This window comes from Coturnix japonica, chromosome 13 (genome assembly GCF_001577835.2).
Source record: "Coturnix japonica isolate 7356 chromosome 13, Coturnix japonica 2.1, whole genome shotgun sequence".
Lineage (NCBI taxonomy): Eukaryota > Metazoa > Chordata > Aves > Galliformes > Phasianidae > Coturnix > Coturnix japonica.
This window is the reverse complement of record NC_029528.1, coordinates 10693016-10713973: the sequence shown is the minus strand read 5'-3', so window position 1 is coordinate 10713973 and position 20958 is coordinate 10693016. Positions and strand designations below refer to the sequence as shown.

The 20958-nt window shown below is 43.3% G+C and overlaps 1 protein-coding gene across 1 annotated transcript in view; it reads right to left on the bottom strand.

Annotated features, from left to right (window-relative positions):
• UBTD2 (ubiquitin domain containing 2) overlaps window positions 1-20958 on the bottom strand; it is a 42114-nt gene that overhangs the window by 8089 nt on the left and 13067 nt on the right. Inside the window, exon 2 of the mRNA XM_015876283.2 lies at window positions 11731-11967. Within this exon, the coding sequence (XP_015731769.1) occupies window positions 11731-11967 (237 nt within the window). The remainder of the gene's footprint in view (window positions 1-11730; window positions 11968-20958) is intronic.

Here is a 20958-nt window from a genome sequence, read left to right as displayed (position 1 = left end):
CTGCACAGCCCTATCACAGAAGCAGAGCCTCATAAATGGGTTGGAAGGGATCTGAGATCACCCAGTCTCAACTCCTGCCGTGGGCTGGCTGACCCTACCAGCTGAGGGTGCGCAGGACCTCATGCACAGCTTTGGGTACCTCCAGGGATGGTGGCTATCCGAGGCTGACCATCAGCCTATGAGAAATTCATAATGTCACAAGCAACCATAAACCTAGCCAACAAACACCCATTCTTTTTCTCTTGTTTGTAAAAATACTCCAGGCTCTTGAGCCACATCACATTCAAAACATGGAGCAGAATGTGAAGTGGACACATGGATTAAGGTACAGAATCAGCCCACTGCAAGCAGAGCCTTCATTTTATGGCTGTGCACCAACATCAGACCCATCTGTAGGAGCCGAGTGGGACAAGCACAGCTCTGTGGTTGTGAGCCCTTTGGCTGTGACTTTTGGAGAGGGTCGGGCTCCACTGACAACCCTTAAAATGTTGTAAATGGCTCAATGGCAGAGTGTGAAGAAGCGTCATATTGGTTGGAGTCCAAAAGCTAAGGGAAGGCTGAATGCATTTACCAGAAGGCACGTTGAGTTTGGATCTATTTTAAGCAATGCTTGCAAATGCAAATTGTTGGAGAGAAGATGAGAAGGCGAGCGTGTTGCCCGCAGGAGTGCTCCCATCACTGCAGCCAGGCAGAGCTCCCACCCAGACCATGCAGTGAGCCCTGCATGGAGCACAGCAAGCAAACACCTGAGCTGCAGCCCCCCAGTAATGCCAATGTAAGTCGGAAACATTCGGAGCCCTCCTGCATAATGCACCAGCTTGGGCCACTGAAGTTGTTCAGCACAAAAGGACACAGAAAAGAATGTTGAGCTCTCAGGAGAAAACAGAGAGAATGCAAAAGAATATATATAATTTTAAGGTTTCCCTGTTGCCCAGGCAACAAGGGCCCCCAGCATCCAGTTAAGGCACAGGAAGCATGCAGCTTCTTCAGCAGGAGGAGAAGCAATCGCTGCTCATGTGAAAGATCACAGCAGAAGGGTTTTACAGAAACAGCCAGGAGAGGACAGAGCAAGCATATCAATACTATAAATACACAACCAATACTCAAGTATCTGAACAGCTCTCTAGATGCTAACGTGTCTTCAATAAACTCCTGCACAGAGTACCTGGGCAGCAACATGTGGGAGATTTTTGCTCTGAAATGCCCCAACCCTAACAACAGAGCAGATTCTTCCTCTTCCCATCCCTCAGTCAGACTTGCTGCAGGAAGAGGAATTAAAGCAACACAAAACAAAATCTAGCACTGCAATGAGACTGCCTATTTAAGGAGCTTAAGTGTCTGTGTATAACACGTTTGCCCAAGGAACAGCTGGTTCATTTGTTTTTCTTACTGAAAAACTCCAGTCCAAAACCAAGCTGAGCTTGGACTGCTGAATAGATTGGCAAGAGCAGAGTTTTCACCTGTGGACTATTGGTTTGTATACAATTATAGGTCGCAAACGCCTGAAAACTCATTACAAGTGTCCTATTCTGGATGCTACAGTACAATTCCTAGAGAGTGATGATTATGTCAAGCAAAGGAGCTGAGCTTTCTCTTCATCTTCATTAGCAGCTGATTCCAGGTCATGGCTGGGAAACACAGGATCTTATAGGGAAAAAAGTGTACTGACGTCAACTTCATGCATGAGTGGTGAAGGGTGACTGCTCAGTAAGAGAACAGGGTCGAGACAAAGAGGTGAAAACATGCAGTGCTCTGTTCTACCTCACCTACAACCGCTGCAAACTGGAAGGAGTTAAAGGGAGGAAAACCCAACAATTTCACACCAAAGCCCATGTAACTTAATAACCACAGATACAGATCAGCAGTTAACAACGGGGGCTTTCCTGCGCCCTACATCACGTATGGAGAGCAATAAACCTGCTCTAATCATTAATGGTGTGGATGAAGCGTTTCATAACAAGCCACACAGACAAGTGTCCTCCCCAGCCTCTTCCTACTATGCTTTCACAGGCTATGCAAACTTCAGCTACCCTAAGGCTACCATACAAAGCTGTGCTTCACCTGGTCACAGCACTGTACAGTAAGTTTCCATTTCCCTTTCTGTACAGACTTTTGCTGTGATAAGAACTCCAGAACACATTCACCAGTGAGTATTCCTTTATCCAAATGAGGCTGGATAAAGAAAGTCAGTTGTGTATTAATGCTCAGTAGCGATCATACTGGCAATACCATATGTTCTGCCACTTCTCTAGCACTCCCTAAAACTTGGATCTAACATCGTAAGAAGGTAACATCTTCCCCAAAATGTTACATCAGGGTTTGAAGACGACAAGTCTTTTTTACTAATATAGTATTCATGCACTGTCCTGCTTTGCATTTCATTCAAATGGATGTCTGTCTAGACAGGCTTCTTGGATAACCAGATTTCTATTTTTTGGTAAAAGAGTCCCTTTGTATACCCTTTTCACTTGCATTTGCTGTTCTCCATCACACCCTTTAAAGAAAATGGGTAAAGTGATGCTAGGGTAAAAGTACAGTATCCCAATCACACCCCCCCCGCAGACAGCCAGGCAGGCGATGGTTCCAGGTTGTCTGTTCAGTGTGAAGATGCACAGAAGCAGAACTCAGTCACAAAAGTTGTCACTGCCTTTACAACCACTGAATTGATAAGTACTCTGCCAGCAGGGAATACTTAGCACTCAGCATAAAAACCCTATAACTAAAGCGGTTAAAACGGAATACTAGATGGGAGGTTATTAACAGCAATTTATACAACTGTTAAAGGTTTTTCTTGCCAACAAGGTCTTACGCAAAGTTCTTGCTCTGTTCTCCAGATACAGACTTGTGTAAGTCTACTTCCAATGTAGAACTCATGGATGTTTGACCGTGATGCAGCAGAAAGGTCACCACAAAGCACAGCGTACCAGCCCTTGGGGTGCAGACGCTTCATTATTCACAAGCAGAAGATGCCATTTAGACTGGAGAAATTGTGTTGAGCTTAAACTAAATCCCTACATTTACAAAAGGACGCCATCAACCTATGAACAGTGATGTGTTCTGTGGGTGCTGCTTTAGGTTTGCTGGGAAAAAAAAGCCTTTCTCCATTCCAACAGGACACTGCACAGTAACGATACACCGAACACAGCTATTCAACCCCACTTTCGTACCATGACAAACACTTTGCTATTTGCTGTTACTCCTGCAAGATAAGGTAACTGCTGTCTATCCACATTTCACTTTAAAAGGATTTTCCTTTAGCTGAGATCAGCAGGACGCTGTCGATCAATACTACTGACTACTTCAGCATCCAGCAAATATGCAAGGGCCGGCTGTGGTCCCTTCCAAGTAATACATAAAGGCAGAGACAACTTTACCTTTGCTTGGGATTGATCTCATTAGGTACGATCCATGTGTCCTTTCTGCTTGTTCTACTCTGGACTCGCTCACATCCCCACCCCAAGATGCAGCATGTCCTTTTGCTTAAGGAAGCACGGGCTGGCCAGGGAAAGAAGTACAGCTGCACACAGGGAGGTTCAAACAGCAACTAGTGACTGCTGTAACTCGAGAGCAATCCCCTGCCAGCCACAATGCCCTCCCTGGGCAGCAAAATGATATTTGAGACTTGGTTTAGTCTGAAGTGGACATGGATGGAAATTTGGCTCAAGACAGTACTTATTATAGCCTGAGCTAACATAGCAGGGGAGACAACCCTATAGACTAACATAAACGTGAATGCAGGCTTTTATGCAGTGCACTGAAGTCCCACATCTGTTTGCAATGAGAGATGAACACACACAAAATTTCTGCTTGCTAAGACTAAACAACACTACCCCTCATCTGCATGTAGCAGGGGATGGAAAGAAAGCACAGAATAACCTAGACAAGTTTGCCCTGGAATACTGCTTGCTTACATCCCTGAGTCAACATTCAAAGCCAAGTTAATGAGCACAGGAGCCATTCATTTGCATGCTCAGCCTCCAAGGATAAGCAGGAAAAATGTTAAAGGCTTCAGAGAGGTCAAGCACGCTGACACAACCCCACATTAGTATCTACATCCTAAAATAAGATGAAGGTTACAACCAAAGGACTATTTAGAAAGGGCAGGAGGACGATTAAACAAGGTTACAGGAAAGATCTGAGGCAAGTCTGCTGAACAGTTTGTTTTATCTAATATCCTCTTCACCTCTAAGATGCTGTTCCTCTAGAACTATTTATAATAAAAAAAGAAAATGTATTGATTAAGAATAAATGTAGAAGACTGAATGTTAAAGCTGTATCGCCCTCTCACTGAAATGCTGCAATGACTTGAAATTACCACCTTGGGGAATTGATTGAAAGAGGATGTAGAAGATCACAAGTATTAGAACATCTCCTTTTGACACATCCATAGGCTTGTGAGTGCTGTGCTGCTGTGTAACACACCAAGGAGCACCTCCCTCAGTCATCACTTGGTCCCAGAAAGTTGAAATACAAGGTGGCTTCTCCAGCTACTCAGACACTGTGGGACATAACTGCCTTGGGAGAAAAGGTACCACTATAGTCCTACTCAGACACCTGAAGCCAAAATAGAGAATGATGACAAACTTCCTGACCACTGTCCAGTGGAGATCATAGAAGAGAAGCAGAATGCACCCATAGCACAGAAAGGGACCCCTCATTTATCCTCCTGAACTTCCAAGGAGACAGTGTGCTCCAGGTGTACAAACCCATGGGCAAAATGCTCTGTGCTTTCCTTAAAGGGGTTTGCTGTACTTTCCTGATCACACATTAATGGTAAAAAGAAACAAACAAACAAGCTGCAGTTTTGAGAACAGTGTTGTACAGTCATCCTCAGCACAGCAGAAAAGGCAAACTAAAACCAAAGACAGGAAACAGACGGGCATCTGCTACCAGGGGAAGAGACTTGAGAGGAGTCCAAGCAATTATGTTGATGAAACTCCTCAAAATACCTTTCAGAGAACAAGAGCACAAGTTAAAAATACTTAAAGAAAACAACTGTAGGATGTAGCTGTAAAGTGGGTTTCTATTTGAAGGGTTGATCATTTCTAACCTGCACTTAGACTTATAAATATTTCAGTCACTCACAACTGCTTCACATCCTGATGATTTGCTTCAATATTCCCTATGAAGAAAACACGGAAATCCAGCACCCTTCAGACAGGATGTTTGCATCTATTTTAGAAGCGTTAATCACGGCAGTCATGACAGAAAGCATCACCTAAGTTGTAACTCAGGACTTGAGGAGTTTTTGAGAAAATATCTTCTGTTTCAAGGTTAGGAGTTGTGTGAAGTTCCCAATCCAACAGGCACCTCAGTGACCAACACACCTCACCAGAAACAGCAGCGAATGATTAATAGTGAAAACACGAGTGATGAAAAGCTGCTGCAGGTAAATCGCAGTGCCAAGCACTCACCATAAGGAGGTAAGGGAATGAAAGCCATCCCTAGGAGGAGGGATCTGGGTACTGACCCAGCTTGTTAGTTTGAAGCAATAGCAAAATGCCATCCTACACATTGGTCTGGAAATCAGATGGGAAACAAAATCAGAATAAAAGAAGGGGGTGCACCATTAAAATAAAAGCCCTTGTGGTAATGATGTGCTAACCCAATTCCAATGATTATCTTTAATTGCCTCATTGATTTGCTATTGCCTTTTCCTCTCATTCTTGCTCAAATGTCTCTGTGCTCAGCTTTCCATACAGTACATAGTATGTGCTCAGGTCTATGTGCTGCTTAAAGCTCTCAGGATCCTCAGCCATGACCGCTTTTGGGAAGCCAATGCTTCCACTTCATCCTTGCTCTCTTGATTTGAGAGTGAATGTTTCTCCTGTATCTAAAGAAAATTATGGGCATACACCCTGCTAAAGTAATCAGTTTTCAGCTCTTGGCCTGCTAAGATACACACTCTCCCCTCCAAAGTATGAAAAGCTCTCAGGATGAGGACATGGCAAACCAGCAGCTCCATCTTACTGTACAGAACTGACACTCTGCTTCCTCACATCCCTCCTCTGACTTAAGTACAATCTAAGGAATTATATCAAACAAACAAAAAAATACCAGCAGCTAACTTTACTATTTAGGAAAACAATCTTGTATATCACTTCACATAAAATCAAGGCTTTCCCAGTGTGTCTCATAGCCACCTTCACATGCTTGCATGAGTCCTTCTGTAGCAAGACCTGGAGCTAACACGGGAGATAAGGGAACTGAAGAGTAGAAACAATTGGCTGGGAGATTCCAGGTCAATGCAGGGTTGTGTTATTCACATTAACTCCATGCTCCTCTCTGCTAGAAGGTTTTCAAAAGGGAAATGGGTAAAGTACTCAAGAGCTTAAGAATTCAGAGCTCCACTTAAACACAGAAATCAAATCAAAGGTTTCTCCAAAGCTTTCAACTACCAGCTCTGAAGAAGTTACCTGAAAGTGTTTCTTCGGCGCTGTAGTCTATAAATGAATGCTGAGCACTTGCCCTTTTTCAGTGTGAAGGTAAACAAATGCTTTGAGCATCCAGGAACTGAAATAATGCACTGTAGTTTCAGGTTGGACGAACTGAAATGGCATTGTGCAGTTTGCATCTGTACTTAATTCCTTCTCAAAGGACGACAGAAGGTGAAATCAATGGTACAGTTACTTATCTTTTTAAATTTCACATGGATCCAGGGCAAAAATTAAGCAGTTCTTTTCCTTTTGCCAGACAACTCTCTAGACACAAGTATCTATTGGCAGCTATCCCCATTGAGTAGGGAAAGCAGCATCACAGATGTATTTCCTAGAAAATGATGTACCAGGTATAAAGCAGAACAAAATTCATATCTGATCATTTGAACTTGAGATGATGCTCCAACTGCGCTTAGGAAAAAAGTCTGCCTTCTCTCTGTATGGCATAAAGAAGCCCTCTTCTGATATAGGATTTGGCTTTAATACAAAGAAGATCGTGTCTGTGATATGTAATTCCTTTCATTAAATTAACAGCCAGCAGCACAGGCAGTAAGTGCTGACACAGCCCTAGAAGTACTTGGGTACCTTATCTCCATCAGCACAGGGAGCCGACTGGTTCCTCTTCAGTAACAGCACTCCCAAAAACGCTTTGATTCTTAAAGTTTACTGCAAGACTGGTGAGGAAGGTGCAACACCCACCTCAGCAGACAACAGAAGCTCTCCCAGTGATTTACTTATGTAACAGAACAACCTCCTTGGGACTTTCAGTGTCATAAGTGCAATCAGCACTAAAAGCAGCACTGACACTCTGCCAAACACAAACAGACCACAGGCTGCTCTCCCACTTGCCCAATATAATATAATATACTGTTTGATCACGTTCAGCCATTGCCCCTCTTCTCCCCTTCACCTTGTACTCTCAAAGACTCATCCAACAGCATGAAAGCCTTCATTTACAAATAGAAATGGAGCAGTTTTCAACATTGGAAAGGGCAAGTTTCTGGATAAAATAAAGCCAGTGATTGCTGCCATCGTTCTGGCTATGTTAAGCAAACAATCAGTGAAGGGCACATGCATCCTGATGGTGTGTTGAGCCCCCTTTGATCACCTCCTGATATGCAGGACTTCAGGCCCAGACATCAAATGAAGGAGAAGGTGCTCTGCCCACTGCTAGAACATCTCAGTGATTTCACCTACTTTTCCCCAGCACTTCAGGTAAATACATCCCCACTTCTCATGACCTCAAGCATTACACACAGTCAGTGTGACAGTTCTGCTTGCACACACAGAGCCAGCACTGCTAACTGAGCAAGCACACTGTGAGCTGCACTGCTGAACGCTCCTGAGCACAAAGCCTTAACAGAGGAGACCTTTATAGTTCAGGCAGTATTAAACAAGCTAAATTCAAGGCTACCGTAGCATAGTAACCAGAGATTAAGTGTCCATCCTGAAATGTGAAAACTCCACTTAACCCCAGACAGATTCCCATTAAAATTAACTACTTTCAGTATAAGCTCAGCTCTACTCTAATGTTTGGTGCAGACCCTAATAAAGCAGAACGCTTTCTAACATTTCTTTTTTGGTAGCTGAGAAGTATGTAAAAGCATTCATTAAACTTAAATGGGTTCATTAATAAAATATTGAGGATGTGCCACTTTAAGACATCAGAAAAATCGTATAAATTGGAGAGAATGTTATTTCTATTTTTAAATACATCCCACAGAGGCACCCAAGATAGATGAGAAGTGCTAAGTCCATCCCACGAGCTTATTTATTTATTTAATACTTAGGTGCTATTTTTAACTGCAGAAGGCAGCAGAAGGCATCCGTTAGAAAAAACTACATTGGTTTTGATTTTTTCCTCACCCAGGTGAGAAAATGATGAATGCAATGTTAAAAGATGCATTTCTTCCTCCCTTCCCTTCAGGTTTTTGGAATGAAAGAGCAACTCCCCTCCTGCAGCTTAGCATCCGCAGCTCCTGACCACCACCACTCCTTGCTATAAGCCCCTCTTCCCACTCCCTGTGGCACACAGCTTGTAACTGCACACACTGTTAACACACAGGGAGAGGCAAAATGCAGAGGCACGGCTATGCTGCTCTGTTGCAGTGGTACTTTTTTAAGCCTCAGCTGTACACAGAAAGGAGAGGAAATGCCATAGGCATTAATGTACTGCATCATTCTGTTTTTTTCACTGAATATATTTATCTTACTTGGTGCTTGTAACATAGTTCCCTTTAGGAATTGACACTCTTTGGTGAGCTATGAAATCAAAGAACGATGTCTCATCTCCATCTGTTAAAAAAGACCCACCACAAATACAGATTTCCATGTACTGAATTACCAGAACTACACTGTCAAACTCAAAAAATAACTCTCGACGTGATTCCTACACTCCATCTTCCTAAATACTTGCTTTCCTCGAGGAAATACAATATTTTTATGCACAGTCTTGGCAGCCAATTTCCTATTTTCCTCTCATGTGAAGAAGCAAAAGCTAAGCTCCAACAAGACACTGGCACTCCTGGGCAGATCCTATCAGGGTTTGTGATGGACTTGAAGACAAATCAGGTTGGTATGTATATAACTTCTCTCAGGAAGCTCTGCAGGCATTCAGCCAGGCTCCTCATCAGCTTTAACAGATCCTTTCTTCTTAAATTTTGCACAACTTGAGTTCTTGTAAACAAAAATGTGAAGAGTTCTGGTGTCACTTGGAACACAGGGAGTTTGTTTGTCCTACCTACCTGGAGACAAGCTCAGGTGACAACAGGAGGCCTGCAGATGGAAGGCTTTCATTCATCATCTGTTCATGCACGACACCAACAATGCCTGCTGACTAAGAAGCACTTGAGTTCCTACACGAAGTTGCTTCCTCTGTAGTTGAAAGGTCACACAACAGAAAACTATGCAAGCAGCTGATGCATGAGACAAGTGTCACAAGCAGAAAGATGGATAAAAAGCAAGTAACTCAATATTGCGCGTACAAAATCACTGCACTGCTCTCAGCATTTTGGATAAACACTCAAAATGTTCTCTGTGTTTGGAACCTGACCAAAGGCCAGGTCTGCATAGGCAACAGATGCTCTAATACGAGCTTGATTCCTGGCTTATTTCTGAAATATTCAGAATATTCTGCATGTGGGCCTCAGAAAGCAGACTGCAGTCTGTCAGCAGTAGGCAGTATCCTGAGCACACTGTCTGCTGAAGAGCCAAAACTTCACGGTGCACACACTTCTTTCCCCCTCAAGTATTAGATTCAGTGACAGTGAAAGGGCTCGTTTCCAGGGCAAAGCATTCATCCTAAATTCCTCAGACTGCCCAGAGAAGAGAAGTGAGCTCTCTGCCTAGTTTGCTTGCAACCAGAAAGCACTGGGACTTAATGCCTGAAACTCTGACTGGGCACAGCAAGCAGCTATTCAAGAAATTCAGTCATTCAAAATATGGTAACTTCACACAGTGCAACCTCTCTCCTTGGAGGTGAAGGACACACAAGTGACACCATCTCAGAATCCAGACGCTCTCTTCAGAGCTGAACTGCTGAAACTTTCCCATTTGAATAAAATCCTCCTCCTCAATTACAAGCTGTTGTGCCACTCTGACGGGTGGAAGCAGAACCCTAACGTGTCGAGCAGCTTCTCTGCATGACTGGATGCCATGAATTTAACATTTCCCCTGGAAGTGCTGTTCACGTGTACACTTGTGCAACATTTAAACTGAATACATATTCTAATGCTGTCAAAATAGCTCATTATCAGGGTCTTGTCAAATTCCAGAGCCGCATTACACAAATAATACCCTCTCTCCACAGAAGCATTCTCTGTGATTCAGATTATCGTTTTCTAAAACAATTATGTTTCTGTCAGTCTGGCATACAGTCATAACCAGCAACAGACCCTCTCTGCAGAGCAAGTGTTCAGAGAGAGACTAACATCAGTTCCACTTTAGAGAAACAAGTCTATCTTTTGAAAATCACACCAGCTTGTAAGGAAGGGAATTGCTTTTCTTTCTCCGATTGATTAGGACTAATTATTGACAGAACTGTAGCAGGTTTATATAAGAAGAAATGAGATTTCCTCAGCATTGGCAGGTTCTGAAAACAATTGACAACAGAAATCATTCCCATACATGTAACTGCCCTCGAAGCTATCAATCAAGCCAACAAAATGCAAACCTCCTTGAAAACAAACAACGTTCCAGAGGACTACAATGCACAGCCCATGAATTATGGAAAAGACAGGTCATATTGCAGCCCTGAAACTTTCCAACCTCTCAGCTAGGTTACAGACTGAGTGCCAAACAGGAGAGGGAAAATCATCCCAAGGCACAGCAACTTGCAATGTTTCATGCTTCTAAATGGAAAAAAGATAGCTGGACCACTTAAACTCAAGGAAATGCAAGATAAATAGTGACTTCTTAAGGAAACCGAGATCCTGAACAGCACCAATAAAAGGATTTAAAACAAATGAAGTAGTTACATGAGTAGCCAACTTCATGAAGATTAACTAGCACAGAAATTAAGGTATAAGATCTTCTAAATTACTGTTTTCCTCTTCCCAGTAGACACAAGACAGCATATATACTGTGTTGTTTATAAACCATTTAGTTCCATGTGTCTGGGGCAACAGCTCATTTTTGGGTATAAACCTCTTTATTAACCACTCCCCATCCCCCATTTTCTCTCTTCCATATTTGTATTTGGCATAAAGGGAAGTGATTCTATTCAGAGGGGCAGAGTGATTAAGAACAGAACCTGATAAAAACCAGAATAAGGTACAACATCGCGAAAGGGAAAACAACTGAAATGCTGAGTGCTTACAGTACATCTTGCACAAGAGTGTACAGGTTGCCAGTGCCCATAGTTTGGTTCTTCATACTCCCAAGAAAAGAAAGTTTAAGAACAAATTTAAGTGTCATAAGCTCCCATAGGATCAGGAGAAAAGCTACTGCCTTGCAAAGGCAGACTGAAAAAATTGTACCTTTAAACATCCAAGTGTTCTAAAGGATTAGGGAAAGATAACACTGTTAATCATAGAGACCAGACCCATAACCTGCCCATTATAAAATGTAACAGATCAAACATTCACACCCAAATAATTGCAGAAAGGCAGGTTTCCTTGGTCCCTCTACAAACTAACATTGTTTTTCTCTGAAACACCAAATAGAAAGATATCGTGCACGCTGAAATAGTACTTAAATCTGTTGCATGCTTCAAATGACGTTTAGATTAAAAACTCATTAGCTCAACCTCCCCTTTATGCTTCTCACAGGCCACATCCATCTCAGCTGAACCTACCATGTGGTAGTGTTATGTTTGCACCATCAATGATTGCTTGAGCCAGTTCATGATCATTGCTCTCAAAAGCATGTGCAGCAGCCTTGAGGGCATCCCAAATCTCCTTGCGGCCTTCGAAAGCTGGTGCTGTGTCCCAAAACTCATCTCTCTTACTGCGCAGCTGTCCGTCCGTCATGGGGTAATCACTTTTCCATTTCGGTTTCTCTTTTTTCAAGGGCTGATTACGACCGAGAGCAACTGTGGGGTGAAAAGAGAAAGAGAAGTTTAGAAGAGTAACGGCACAAAGTTACTCCAGCCTTCCTTGGTTATTCTATGAAGATTCTATGAAGACAAAGCTTGCTTTTGGGCAACCCTGAATCCCTGAAGAATATCCAGGATTCTGTCAAGCTTTAATGAGTAGTTGCTTCATTCAAAATAAAACAAACACTCTCATGTTTATTGTAACTACAGCTATGTTTATGCAAAAGCCAGTTAAGATAATCACTTAGGTCTAATGTTGGTGGATTAAAACTACCTGCGCTCTCTTTAAATTACAGCACTGCTGAGAGCACACTAAGAGCCTTCTCCTGTTTGTCTGAGTCTGCAAGCAAGGTGATATTTCAACTCCTGTTCGAGCAAGATGCCTGGAGGTGCCTGGGAGCAGAATGAATGCCTCTTTCCTATACACAGAACAGGCTCTGTCATTAGTATCTGCCCCAAATACATCCTGGTGACAGAAAGAACCCATCATTTGGGCTCTTCAGTTGTGGTTTATGTGAGAAAGCTGGAAGACATCCGTTATGAGTATAGAAAAATTCAATGAGCACTTGAACACTGAGATAGCAACCAGATATATATTACCAGCTTCCATTGTGCTACAAAAATGAAACTGAAAATTGTGCTTTCTAAAAACTGTTTCACATGTTTTTTTTTGGCAGAGACTAAAAATTAAGTCTAGCTAAGACAGACCAGGGAAGCTTTTACTTCTATCTAAGGTACAAAGACAATGAAGGGATTGAACTTCAGAACCTCTCCCTGCAAGAGTCAGAACCCCACTGGCAGCAGGAACCTTGCTGAAATGGGACTCTGTGACAGCAGCATGGGAAAAGAACAATGACAAACCACAAAAGCAGCTCTCACCACCACAAAACCTCAAGTACGCAGCTTGGATGTCTCCAGAGGAAGCAAGACGTCCTGTAGCAGTCACACTGCACTCAAGGGTGTTTGCTTCTGAAAATAAGTAGCTGCATCAACATAGAGAGGTCACAAACACTGGATGATGGCACCAGAAAGCTCCTGAGGGGCAGGTAAAAACTACTAGGAGTACCAGCAAGGATCCCATCACATCCCTTCTCTGTTAAGTGTCTGTGCAGTCCCAGGAGAGCAGATGGACTGAAGCTGCTACCACGCCATGGAAGCATGAGCAGACCTCCTGTCACCCCACATCTCTGGAGCTGAGGCCTGAAAAGCTCAAATGGGAATTGCAGTTTCCCAGCTGCTGGTAGGCTGAGATCAGCTGGTTATTCTTCAAGGATCAGAAAGCAGAATATGGTAGAGAATTTATTTGCGTGGAAACTTAAGTCAGATCACAATCACAAGTAGCAAATGACAACTGCACGGCACTCCAGACGTTATTCTGTATCCCATGCAGAGACTAACAATAATAAACTTCTGAAACAGAATCCTTTCAAGTGACCACAAGCATTTATTGCCTGTTGTTTCCATGGGATTGCTTCCACAAGATTGCTTCCATTTGCTTTTCAAAGAAGCGCTGACCATTTAACAGACTGCAGAACAGCAAACCTAAGTGTTTACAAAACACCAAGTTTCCTGGCAAAGTCCCCACCTTAATGGTCCAAGCTTTGGTTGGGCACATGCGGGCTGGGAGCTGATGATGGCTCAGCAAAGAACAATGGCGAAGGAGGCAGTCCAGACAAGATGCACTGCTGCACTGCATGCATTAAACAGTATGTTATGAGACTGTAAAAACATATGTGGTAAAACACTTGAGCAAGGAATTGTTTCCTTATTAAGGCTTAGCAGTCAGAGCATGGAAATTTCAGACAGACAGAATAAACAGGACGATGCACCAAATTTGGGTCAGTGGGCATCTTTTCTTCCATTTTACTTCGGCTAACATCTGTTAGCATGTATGTTCAATGGATGCTAATTTATCCCACAGGGCCCTCTCCTCCTGCCCAACATGAATTATGGAGGCAGGCTAAAGGCACTCCTGCAGTCCCAGAACACAGCGGCAGTTCCTAGAGCAGGAGCTGCACAAGGTTATTTCTCTCCCCTTCCCACCCTTCCCTGCCCAAGACAGCACCTGAATAGATGGGTCCTTATCAAGCAAGAGCAGCAGGGCAGACACTGAAAGAGACAGAGACCTCAGCAGTCTCAGGTAACTTCTCCCTAGAAATACAACCTGCCTACAGGGGATGAACAACCCAGCGATAACTTCTCTTTCCATGATGGAAAGGATTGTGGAAGCCACCCATCCCAGCACCAAGCCTTTAAATGCAACTTGGCTTCATGAGCTGCTATTCAAAAAGGTCTTTAATAAAGTGTTTACTATTTACTGGAAATGCTTCAAGAATCCCCTAAAAGCTTTAGGTCCTGCTGAAGAAATATTCCGATCTCTTCAGCTGTGTGAACAGATGGGGCAGAAATGAGACAAAAAGCAGTACGACGTGTAAAAAATGTAATGCGTGAAATAGCCAATATCTCTCATTTTCTACTGCAAGTTTCAGTCACTAGAGAGAAACATCACTACATGAACTTCCATTGTCAAAGTTTCAGACAACATCAAAGCTGTAATAAAGCTGATAAAGATGAGTTAGAATCTGCCCTGAAATGAATGTGAGCAGTTTGTCAGGTATTTACAATGCCAGTTTTATGAATCTCACTTCAGAAGTTAACTACAGCTCCAAAGAAAACGACTTCATTTAAACCACATATATCAGAGGCACAACAGCTTACAAGGTCTCAAATAGACAGTCACATCCACATTAAATTTTCATCTTACATCACTTCAACGTAACTAAGAAATTATTAATGCCCTTCTTGAAAATGTGAAACTGTTTTCTAAATGCCAAAAAGGCACGCTCCTTCTAAAGCAATATTGAAAGTCTCAATAGATGGCGATGGTTGATCTTTTGGCAAGAGATTTATTTAGATGGAAATACAGAGACCATTACCAGCCTGCTTTTCAAAAAGACAAAGGTCAGCACGTTAGTGACACCTCAAGAAAATATATTTGGAGTTTTCTTGCTCCAGCATGCACAGAGACACGAACTTCCTAGAGCTCAGCATCTATTGAGATGCTGCAGGATACAAGGGGTCAGGGCAGGAAAAGGGACGGCCACAACACGCTGTTCCCACACATGCAGAATCCAAGCGCTGCTCAAGGCTCCATCCAGCCAAGCATCCCTTACTGGGCTGTTTCATCCCTCAGAGTGGCCTAAGAATATTTCAGAGAGGCAAGTAGGCTACTTGTGCAGCAGTGTGTGATGTTTTCACTTCAAAGGTAGAGAATACAGAATACCCCCTGAATCCTGGAGGCAGCTCCTACAGCAGGTCCTGTTAACCAAAGTCCTGAAAAACTGAAGAATTGTATTTCTCAGATGAGCAGATCTACACCCCTCACTTCTCACGTTATTTCATAGCATGAATTCTAAAGGCTTGCTTCCCTTCCCCACAGCTTCCCTTCACAGCAATGGAATCAGTAGGTTAATGATGCTTTGAGGGAGCTTACACAGATAAATCCAGATATTTAAATCAGTTTCTTCACAGAAATTTAAAGTGTCTATGTAGAACTCTTTGCAGACAGCTGCTCCATGTTTGTTATGCCACTGTCACCACAGATCACAGCACTGCTGCCTCCTTCGCAGTGGGCCAGATGAGCAGAAGCAGCTGGTACCAAAGTCTCATACTAAATGCCAATATCCAGTTAAAGCACTCCTAATTCCTTGTTTATAAACCCAAGAACTGTAGCCCTGGATAATCAAATGGGATAATATTTCTGCCCCAGAGAGCTGACTGTCGAATCAAACAAATGCAACAGTCAAATGAGACATGAGACAATGTACTGCCTCCACAGTGGACTGGTCAGACCCTGCTTTGGGGTTGCAGGCCCAAAGCTGCTGATCTCCACACATTTACCAGCAGCTGCATATAGGAGCTGAAAGAACAAGGCCCTTTGCAGCTTTCACTTCTGCAGATGGACAGCAAGAGCAAGATGGGCACGGAGGATTCTTCAGCCTGGAGAACACAAGTTAAGAGCAGATTTGGGCAGTTGTTAGCAGAGAACATCAAGATATGGAAATGACAACAGCACTGGGTAAGTGTGGCATATATATATATATTAATATGTAAGAGATGGAGACAACTGTGTAAGTGTTAAGGGATGAAAGATTTTGAACGAAGTATGGGGAAAAGAGCAGGAACATTGAACAGAAGTGCTGAAATAAGGGCAGAAAATTAAAAAAACAGAGACTATTTGAATAGGAAAAGACAGAATTTCCAAAGCTGTTCTCACAGTGTAAAGGCGAAGTCTGATGACTGCCAGGCTCCAGGGGAGGAAGACAGAAGCAATAAGTGCTGAGGATACAGCACGGTCTAAGCTCTGCATAAGGCAGCAAGGAATACTTAAACTGTAGTTTAAGTTTACTTAAACAGCTTGAGCAGTGGAAGTGATATCCTCTCAGAGCTGAGAAACTTGAGAAACAAAGGGTAATTATTTGAAGACAGCCATGAGGAGTTAACTAACTATTATATAAACTGAACTAATCCAAAATAAATGTCTGACAAATTGCTTTTGCAGTTCAGGATTGGTTGCTAACAAAATACTTTTTTAAGACAAATGAAATGCAAAGCAACAATTTGCTACTGATAAAGTTTCTTTTAGTAATAGTCCCAAGGGCTTCCCTCCCCAAAAATCAGTGAGTAGTACTCTATCATCAAATTACTCCCATTTTAAATCTATTCTGCTCCAATTTCCCCATAAGGCATTTTGTAATTGGGCATCACTATCTAGTACCTGCCTTTGTACCTGTCTCTGGTGTAATCCTTGCAGACACTAAATGACAATCACATGTGGAGGAAAAGCTGCTACAAAGGATTGGTGCAGAAGAACAGAGAAACTGAGGTGGGGGTAGGGAGAAATGCATCGCATCTAAAATGATGACAATCTGAATTACATTAAGTCACATAGGCTTATACAATCTAAACTGCATTAAGTAATGCAGGCTTACACAACAATGGGAAAATAGCAGAATCTGATGTCTACTGCTTTCCACAGTTATTTTTTCTTTTGGAGGCTACATCTTTGCAAGGCAAGAACAGTATCTTGGAAAGGAGTGTCCCTGGGCGGTAATAAAAGGTTTTCAGCCTTACAAATGCTACGTGTCACCAAATAACCAAATTTTTTCTCACAAGTAAAAGAAGGAACATTGAGATTCCAAAAGAAAACTGAAGGAAATGACTATTAAGACACTTGTGAGAGCATTTAGGGCAGGACAGTGCTCCTGGGGATGCTGAGGACTGGGAAAGCCCTCCAGATGCTGTATGTGTACGTATACCTACCCATCTGGTAATGCTTGGAAGTAAGTTGTTCGTGAAGGGACATGATGAAGAAGCTGGGAATGAACACTACAAGAAAAACTGTATCAGCTGATAGGAATTTAAGTCCTGTATTTGAACAGATGTGCATCAAACATGTTACAAAAGAAGGAAAGAAACAGGTAGCAAAAGGGAAGGAACAGTTGAGGGCAGGGAACTGATTGCTCAAAGCCAGGTCTGTGCTCCTCCACAACCACAGTGTGCTGGTGCTAAGCAATGCATGCAGCCCACTGCAGATGAAGGGGCCATCCCTGTGCCACTAGATCCTGGCAGAGGCTTCACAGAATGTGATAAAACACATGAAAGGATGAAGGCATACAAATGGGCTAGACAAAGGAGGGAGCTGACTCTAATTCCTAGCTATTACTCTGTGTTTTCCATTGCTCCCATCATTTTCAACAGGAACCGCAGAAGAAATCAAGAGCGCCTGGATTTCCAGCAGCTCATCTCATCACCTCTCACATTTCAAGGAAACTGACAGCACTGCAGTGAGAAGTCAAAGCTTCAAAGCTGTGAGATCCTCACATTGACAGTATACCAGACCCAAACATCCCAGCCCATCCCAAAACACACACAGGTTCTGCCCGGCTACCCAGCAGCCTTGACACCCGCTTTGCACTGTGCTATTCACAGAACTCAGAAACCTATCTGCGTTTTGTCTGCGAGGTGCAGCTCACAGCAGAGAGCCAGCTGGCGAGAGGTCAGAGTCGGCCTCCAGTCTGTTCATTCACATTTTATGAGGATGCTTTTTCTGCTTCCAAGGCTGCAAGAATAGGATGCCGAACCCTGACATTTACAAACGCTCTGAGTAAGTGCTGCAGGACGGAGCAATAATGCAAGAAAAGCCACTGTGAGGTTCTCTATTGTTATTTGCCTCAATTTCTCAAACCATTTTTCAAAGGGAACTTCTTCACACTGGTCTGTCGCTGAAACTCAGCACTATTTCCCAGTAGTAGTTCTGTGGGGTTATTATCTATTTGCAAAAGCTTCAAAGAACATTATGGTCACTCCTGAGCCCTGCCCTCCCATTGGATCCTTGCTGGAAGCACAAGCAAGCAAAAAAAAATCCATCTCATCTCCAAGTTCTGATACTGCACATCTTTAGACAGAGGAAATGTCCACAGGAGCAGTGACCACCTCTAACCCTTAGCACCTTTGCCAAGGGGTGATGGCACATGGAGCCAGATGCTGCCAGGTGGTGCCCACCTGCAATGACTGCACGCCAGAGGCATCTCAGAGCCACACGTGCTGCTCTGCAGCAGGCAAGCACAGTGCTGAGACACTGACTGCACAGCTTCAGCTCTGCTGTGGTAGATAAGCTTCAAGGGATTGCCCTTATCGACACAATTACCTCTCAGTGCTCTTGACACCAACATCTGAACTATTCCTACCTCTGGCAGATGGGAACATTTTGTTTTCAGCTTGTTGCGGAGCTGGATAAAGATTTATGTGTTTGCAAATTACTGCATGCAAACACTGAGACCTTCACTGTGCACCACGACATCACACCACCAGGCCATCTTATTGGCTACCTATGGCAACCACCGTTAAGAAAGCTGTCAGCAGGACCCAGTGATCCTTATGGGCCCCTTCCAGGTCAGGATATTTTATGATTCTGCCTGTGACAGGCTGTACAATGTGGTTCAAGTTGAGACTTGGTCACAGCTGAGAGCCTGGCACCAACACAGCTTCTCACGTGCAAAACAAAACGCACGCAGCATGCTGCACAGCAGAGCTGGAAATCACAGTGGGAATGCAGCAGGAAGCTTCTGCAGGAATCACCTAAAAACCCAGGGAGTTCTGTCTCCCATTATGAGGAAGAATGTAAATTGGCAACTTCACTACTAACACGCCAAGATCCTGTTGCAGCTTCTCCTCTTGTTCTGCTAGCAGGGGAACTTCAGGCACCTGATAAAACCGTGCAGTGAGGTTCCTGCAGCCAGCTGCATGTCTGCTGGGGATCACAGGACAGCAAACAGCAAAAAACATCCAGCCAAAATGCTGCAAGTGTTTCCCTGCAAGCTAACAGCCGAGCTGGGTGAGCTCCAAGTGAGACAAAGGCAGCACAAGGCTCAGCTCAGAGCACAGCCCGGCTTCCCAGAGGCTGTGCCCATGGAGCGGTGCCATTGCTCAGCCCTGCCATGCAGCAGAGCAGCACAGAGATGACACCAGTTCCCTGCATTCATCAAGTGACAGACAGGGTCAACTGCTGCCTATCTGCTCTCTAGTTGGCGCACCGCAATTTTGCTAACATTGGAAGGACTTATTTAAGAAACAAAATAACATATCAAAGGCAGCCTTATCTTTTATCCTGCTGGAGTTATAAGAATTATTAAGCTAATAACTTTCTTTACACAATGCAGCCGGTTCCACCCTGATTAAGTGCAATCTTGCTGACATCCAGCTGGCAAGCCCTTGCCAGCAGAACCACATATGGCTGCATGCGCTCTAATGCTGCTGATTCTGAAGGCTTGATGGAGAAACACCACCAGTGAATGTCTTACATGACAATACAAAGCTTCCCTTTGCTGTCCCATCTCCAGACCCAGCATAGAGCTGGAAGGGAAAGCACGGTGCCAGGTGTGCTTCCAACTCCAGAGGGGAAAGAACAAAAAGCCCCCAGTTGGCAATTGTTATTTCTTGCCAAGATCAATGATTGGATTAGCTTAGCAACACCGTCCAACACCGTTCCTTGACTTTATTCCAGTGACAACTATTGGCAGGGATAGAGTTTCACATTAGCCAATTAACTAAATGCACTGCTACTGCATCTCAGCTACTTAAGCTCGTCAGTTAATTAAGAGATCAGTATGAACTGAAAATAGGAATTTCACCTGACACACATACCAAACATCCATTATCTTAATGATTTCATTTTACAGTTCTGCTTTATGTTCCATAGGCACCATTTGGAAAGCCAAAAGGCAACTGTTCAGTATAAGGAATGGGTAAGACGCACTAAGCAAGCATTTAAGGATTTAATCAATAAGCTCTATTTCACAAGGCAGTTTTTCCCACGATGAAATTACTGCCTCACGCTCGCAAATTATTTCCTTATCAATTTTTAGATGCTTCTGACGTGCTTCCCATTTAAGAGATGTTTAAATAGTTTCACTTCACACCCAGTAGCTGTTCTGCTTTGCCCCATACACAGCAGCAGCTCTCCATAAGGACAGGCTGGAGCTGCTCAGCCTGGAAATGAAGGCTGCAGGCATCCAGGACAGCAGTTCAACATGGGAAGCTCCATACCACAATCTGACAGCATGAAATGATGTCCATGTGAAACAAACTCTGTTCCAAGGGTTTGGGGTGGTTGAACATGTTCTACCGGTTACATTACTTTTCACCACTGATCAGATTAATGCTGATAGAACCTACAGACTGGCTGGATATCAAGGCATTTCTGAAAGGCTATTTAACAGGTAAAGCTTCAGAACAACTCATACAAGGCTTTGTTACCCTTTTATCTACAAGCAGGACTTCTCTAGAATTGCACATAGTGTATCCATGCTATTTTATGCTCTATACACTAATAATACCCAAGCAACTTCAAACACCAAGCTGCAAAAATCACGTCTGTTTATTGGTATTAAGCACGTAAAACTCTGACAAAGTTTCCCTATTTCCCAA